The sequence below is a fragment of the Phaenicophaeus curvirostris genome, chromosome 1 (assembly GCF_032191515.1).
Source record: "Phaenicophaeus curvirostris isolate KB17595 chromosome 1, BPBGC_Pcur_1.0, whole genome shotgun sequence".
In the NCBI taxonomy this organism is placed as follows: domain Eukaryota; kingdom Metazoa; phylum Chordata; class Aves; order Cuculiformes; family Cuculidae; genus Phaenicophaeus; species Phaenicophaeus curvirostris.
In genome coordinates this window covers 36,813,235-36,819,564 of record NC_091392.1, presented here as the reverse complement: position 1 = coordinate 36,819,564, position 6,330 = coordinate 36,813,235, and the positions used below count along the sequence as shown (strand labels likewise).

Sequence of the window (6,330 nt, the reverse complement as noted above, 5' to 3'; positions counted from 1 at the left end):
TCTGTCGGCGCTCGGGTCCGGCCCGCGGCTGCCGGGCTTACCGAGTGCCCCTTCTCCCCCCGGGGCCCTCCCAGCTCCCCCCGGGACCCCCCTTTCCACCGGGACCCCCCCCCTCCCTCCGAGCCGCCGCCCGGCCCGGGGGCAGCGCCCCCACCTGCTGCGCGGGGCGGGCGGAGCCGGGATCTTGTGCGGCAGGAAGGGAGCGGAGCCGGCAGGGCAGCTCCTCCCTCTCGTCCTCCTTCTCCTCCTCCTCCTCCTCCGGGAGCCGCGGGGTCCATGCGGCGGGTGGGACGGCGCTGCCCGCCGCCCGGCTCCGGTGGATGAGCTGGAGCGGCAGCATGAGCAGCGGGTACAGCAGCCTGGAGGAGGAGGAGTCCGAGGAGTTCTTCTTCACCGCCCGCACCTCCTTCTTCAGGAGGCCGCCGGGGAAGACCCGCGCCGCCCCGCAAGTGAGTGCGGGCTCTGGGGGAAGGGTCTGCCCCCGGAGGGTGGTGGAGCGCCGGGTCGGGCTCCCGGGGGAGCAGTCGTGGTGTCGAGCCGAACCACATCCCTGAAGCGTCGGGACGGGGCGCGCACGGTGTAAATTCGGGGGTTGTGCCCCGGGATAGTTGGGGTTGGAAGGGACCTCGACGCCCGTCGGGTTCCAGCCCCGCCGCGATGGGCAGGGGCGGCGGACCGGGCTGTGCGAGCTCCCGTCCGCCTTCCTCCTCGAACTCGGCGGCGCCGGCGGGTCCCTCCCCGCTCGGGTCCCTGCGGAGGGTCCGGGGATGCGGGGCAGCAGCCGCCTCCCCCCGTTCCCTCCCGCCGGTCTCGGCCTCCACGTGTCCGCCCCTTCCCCCACGGGGCTGGAGCCGCCGGGACCGAGCGCGGGGGGAAGGCGGCAGGGAAGCAATTCCCACCCCTTCCCCCGGCCGGGGGTCTGCGGAGGGGCCGGCTCGGAGCCCCGCTGGGCCCGGGCGGGGGGCGCGGCGGGGAGCCGCGTGTTTGCGCCGTGAGGAACGCGCTATCGTAGGATCGGATGGAATCGCTAGGTTGGAAAAGACCTCTTGGATCATCGAGTCCAACCGTTCCGACCGGCCCTGCTGTCGGCCCTGCCTTCCCGAGCTCTTCGAGGGATGAATTTCAGCCTCTCCAGCTGCTCCCGGGGCAGGGAAGGGCTCTGGGGCGGGTTGGAGAGCCTCGGTTTAACCATTCGGGCTCAGGAAATCTGGGCTCCGAAGTGAGGAACTGAGTAAAAACAAAGCAGAAACCCCAAACCGACCCCTTTTGTTGAAATTTCGGTGGAGGATCTGCAGGCAGAGTGAGAAGTGTCGGTGTGCCGAGGAAGCCTTGTCCTGAGAGAACCAGCCCCTCTCTCCTGGGAGCAAAACTCGCCTCAGGGACACAAAATGGGACGGTCCCTGCCTCGTCCAGAGCAGTCGTTAAACCATGTAGGGTAAACGTCATGTTTCTCCGGCTAAACGTCATGATCCTAAGCTCAGCAGTCCAGCCCCCCTTCCCAAAGCCTGGATCTCTTCCTAGAGGTGGCTTGTATCTTTGGAAAACTATAATCTAGCAGCCTGTCTTGTTTATGCTAGCGCTTCTTCCCCTGCTCCCCAGCAGTGCGTGTGGTTTCTCTCCGATCAGCGCCTGTTTCTTCATTATTTTTGGTTTCAGTACTCTGAAGACCTACTTATAAACTTGGTTGCCAAAGCCTGGATACCTTGGGTGCCTTCTGGTCCACTCACGGGGGTTGTCAAGACTCATCTCTCGCTGCCTACAGCTGTTCCTCTAACCTACGTTAGAAAGCCAACCTCGGTTTCTGTTTCTCCGAAGTTCTCTATCTGTTATGCCTCATGTGTGACGTGCTTACAGCTTAAGCCTTCTGACTGCCCCTCAGGAAACTCCTGCTCCCCTTTGAGGAAGTGCAGGGCTTTCTGGAGCTTTGGCTGCCTTTGCCAAGTTTGGCAGGGAGCCTGGGCGCACCCTCTCCCTACACCTGAGCTCAGGCGCCTTGTGCAAATAGCCTGGGACCAGGTTTTTATCAGGTCGTGGCTGCTTCCCCAGGGTATTTTTCACTGCACCTGTCCTCAGGGTTGTCTTTTTTCTCGTTCATTTTGATTTTCAGCCTCCCACTAACCCAAGGGACTCTGGGAGTTGGTCAAGTTGTGCTGCATGTCTTCAAACTTTATCTGCTAAGTTATTTGGCCAGCGCTGGCTGCCACCTGGCTTTTATAGAGGAGGACCATGGTCTGAGGTTCTGTGTGAACAGATACCTAGCTGCTGTCAGGCTGTGTAGAGCTACTCTGTTGTGAGATGTGAGAAGGCCCAGGTCTTCAGATCCTCAAACCATGTGTGTCTTTATAATGCTGTTGTATGAGTTGTGTAACCAAATAGTAGCTGTGTAAGTAATAAATCATGTGTATGTGTAAATCGCTGTATGTGATGTTAATGTTTCCAGGCGAGGAGGGATGGGAAAAAAACCCTAAAATTTGATATTGTGCTCTAGTAATTTTTCCCAAAAGAATACTGCAGTGAGATGCTGCAGGGTACATGTTTAAGTCTGTATTTAGTAGCCTGGAACAGATTCATCTGTATTGCTGACTCCGCAGCATCAGAAACGCTCAGATAATGTTTCTAGTCATGAAGTTATTACCAGTTGCTCTGAGCTGCTGAGTTATAGAGGGAAGAAAAAAAAATAATCCCCAAACAATGCTGAATGTAGATTTCAACAGTCATGTGGCGAGTAAGGGTGAGTTTCCCCTTCCAGCAATAACAGTCATAATAAGCCTCTTTGTACAGATGAGGATATTACTTTTGGTTTGTATTTGAGGTTTAGTCAAAAAATGCATACTATGTCCCCTTGAGCAAAGAGAAAAAAGGGGAGCTCTTAGTTATTGTTTCTCTGTCTTTCTCAACTATACAGATACTGAGTTTTGCAGCTTGGGTTTCTTTTCTTGTAGAAGACTGTGTTGGCAACTACTTTTATTCCTCCGTTTTGGCTCCCTCTGCCCCCTTTCTCATGGGGAAGAAATGGTTTGGAGCATTTGGCCTGCAGCTGTGCCTGTAGGAAAGCTCAGTAGTAGCATTTTGGCTTATTTTGTATGGGCTTCCAAAGAAAAGAAGGAAAAAAAAGAAATGTAGCAAGGTAAATTTTTGTCTTCCATTTAATGGGGCAGGGATCAGTTTGCTTATGTACTTGCTTAGTACATCAGTTATCAGTTTGCTTAGCTTCATTTCTGAAGCTAAGACAGGATTAGTGGATTGATACCGATCTTGTGATAGTAACTTTGGGTTTTGCCTAAGGTGCCTCATCTTCTGTAGGGTGGCTAAAGATTTGTCTCTTCCTCCCTCTGTGCCATTTCTAAAAAAAATGAAGCATTAAAACCATTGCAGCGTACATCAGACAATATGGTGTTTTGGGACTGAGCAGTGGCCCCAAAGTGATTTCTTAAGTGAATCATACTTTCATCTGAGGGCAACATGTATAAAATGCAGGTTGCCTTATGCTGTGCTGTTGGTCTTGAAAGTTTAGCCTTTTTTAAGTTTTCTTATCTTCTCTGTTGTAAAATTTAATTATTGGGGTCTAGATTAAGCTCATTCTGTCCCTGTTTCATATTTGCAGTGACTCATTTAAGGAAAGAAAAAAGGAGGAACTGTAAATATTTCTGTCCTGCTAGTGTGACCACTCATGTGAGTTAAAGTTATCCATGTGCATAGGATTTTGCAAGATCAGACCTGTGCTGATCATCAAGCCTTTATCTGTGCCCTGTAGAGAAAAAACCAAAATGTTTTGCAAACTTTTAAAAGCTGACCGCTTTCTCTTCTCCTTTCACTCTGCCTACCCCCATTCTTTCAGGACAAGTGATAACAGCCCTGCCTGCTCTTGCAAAGCCCTACCATGTGTTGGAGGGATGCACATCTTTCTGCATGTGTTTTCTGTGCAGAGAAGGGGAGCTCAAGTTCCTTGTCTTCTGCTTTGAACAGGGTTAATGTGAAGTCTCGCAATACTTCTTTCTCTGGTGGCTTGACGGCCAGTGGCTTTTCACACATCGTGGTTGACATCTGGTTTAGTTCCCAGCCTTGCTAAGCTCATGTCTTCTGTGAGGATCACTGCAAACACCTGAGGACATCCTTGTGCTTGGTTCTGCCTGCTCTGCATTTCAGTGTCCCTTTCCACTGTAACTGTAAGCGTTAGAAAGATGAGAAGAGGCTACAGGCAAGATCTCTCTCTGTCTCTGCCCTTGCACGTGAGGGTTCTGTGAAAGAGGACACTGCTGTGCTTTGGGAAACTGCTTCAGAAGCCGGCCGTGCTATGAAGATACGGATCCCAGCTGGTAGAAGAGGGCACATCCTGCAGCTTGTATTCAGCATCTGAATTGTGAATAGTTTGCATGCAGAATATGAGCTCTGTTTGACATCTAGTGCAAAATAGCTTGGAGATGGGAGGACGCTTGGAGGCTGCGCTTTACAGAAATAAAGCAACTGTGTGTTTATGGTCTGGTTTTCACCTAGGTGTACAGGGCTCTGTAGAAGTGCTTGCAAGAAAAATGCAATTGCTTCTGTCGGTGGTTTCCCAAAAGATGCACTTTCCTCCCATACCTGAGAACGTGTTTGTTTCCTTGTTGTCAGCACCGGTTCTTCCCTGTCTGAAGTCTGGTTTCTCCTTCTCTCTTCCTCTTACTGGTCTTGGTCTTCACAGCTTCCAGATCAGCCGTCTTAGTTCCTTCCCGTGCACCCGCACCCCGTGTCCCCTGCTGTGACATTGTTTTGGTGGCCGTCTTTGCTGCGCGTCAGTGAAATTTGCAGGTGTGGTAATGAGGGTGGGAAAGGAAATCCATAAAAAAGCTGGAAATGGAAAGCGGATATAAAAGGGCGGAGGAGTTATGAAGGGGAGAGGCAAAAGGCAGAGGGCGAAAGTCTCATCCCTAGCTAGTACTGGCAAGGTAACCAGTTGTCTCATTCCACTGTTGGAAGAGGAGGTTGGCAGGGAAGGGTGTAGCGATGTATTTTTCAAATGGGTGAGCTGGTGCAAGTACGAATAAGTAAACAAACTTCTGGGTGCAGAAGCATTTTTTTAGTTCTATTCCACATGAATTTGCACAGTAGGTCAAGGCATTAATTGAAAAGAAGTGAGACACAAAAAAAAGCGAGACACAAAAAAAAGCATTTTATTGGGGAAGAAAACAGTTTCTAGGGGTAAAATGCAATTTGTAACTGCTAGAGTCTAGTTAGGATGGCTTTGTGTCACTGGTGTCTGTTACTAAAAGTTTTGCGTTGTTTGGCCATGACAACTCTTCCTGGGTTTCCTTTCTGTAGCATTCCCCAGGGAAAATGGCTTTCCTGACTACCAGGACAAATGAGGTTTCTAATTATAGGGTTGCTTTAGAGCCAAAAAGTTTAGGTTTGTGTTTGACGTGTAGTCATGAGACTTTTTTTATTTAAAAAAAAACAGACTAAAAATATCCAATAAGGTTTCATTTTTTTTGTTTAATCCATTTGGCAGCGAGTGAATATTACGGGATAAACCTTGTTACTAAAATACTTGACTGTTAAAGAGTTGAAGGAATGAGTGGGCTAGAGATTGTGTCTATTTTAAGCCCACATCACTGTCACAGTAAACTAGTGGTCCTTATTTTATGTTCCTGCTTCACTCTCTTCTTGGACCACTTGATGTGGTGTGTGTGCATCAGTAGCTTGGAGGAGCGGTTTTGGGGTGAACTCCAAGTCCTCTTCTGTTGTCTGACAGCTTCTGGAGGTGCGGCAGGATTTATGCTCCATGCAGGCAGAGCATGCTGATTGCTGTGTGCTATTTTATCATTGCAGTTGGTTCTTAGAATAATCAACTTAAATTTTTGTGTGTTAGCAGTTACTATTTCATATAGTTAAGAAACAAGGTTAGGAGAGGTGGATTAGCATACTGTCCTAACAAGAGTTCAAGTCTCTAAAATATTGAGTGCTGTTACATTCAGCAATTTATTTTAAGTGTCACGAGTGCAGCAACAGTGGCAGGTAGTATTTGGACTAAGTGACTAACTCTTAACTTTCCACTTTTTTCTTTAGTCTATTGTATTAATACTCTATTAGGTGCATCTCTGGGAGTTGCTTCTCTGTTAGCATAAACCTTTGGAGCCCCAGTGATGTTATAGCTTTGCTATTGGCATTTATATCAATAGATAAACACTGGAATTATTTTTCCTTTTATTTGGAGAAAGGAAGACTTTGATTCACATATGTGAGTGTTGGAGTACAATAGGTATGCTTCTCCCTGGTACAATCAGGATTTCCTAGTTACGTATGGGTGTTTTGTGACTTAAGTGATATAATTGAGTTGGGATAATCCTCTGCCTT

The 6,330-nt window shown here is 49.3% G+C and overlaps 1 protein-coding gene across 1 annotated transcript in view; it reads left to right on the top strand.

Moving 5' to 3' along the window:
* Positions 1 to 259: 259 nt before the first annotated feature.
* RASSF3 (Ras association domain family member 3) overlaps positions 260 to 6,330 on the top strand; it is a 52,004-nt gene continuing 45,933 nt past the window's right edge. The window contains exon 1 of the mRNA XM_069853148.1: positions 260 to 449. Coding sequence (XP_069709249.1) covers positions 321 to 449 — 129 coding nt within the window. The 5' untranslated portion in view covers positions 260 to 320. The remainder of the gene's footprint in view (positions 450 to 6,330) is intronic.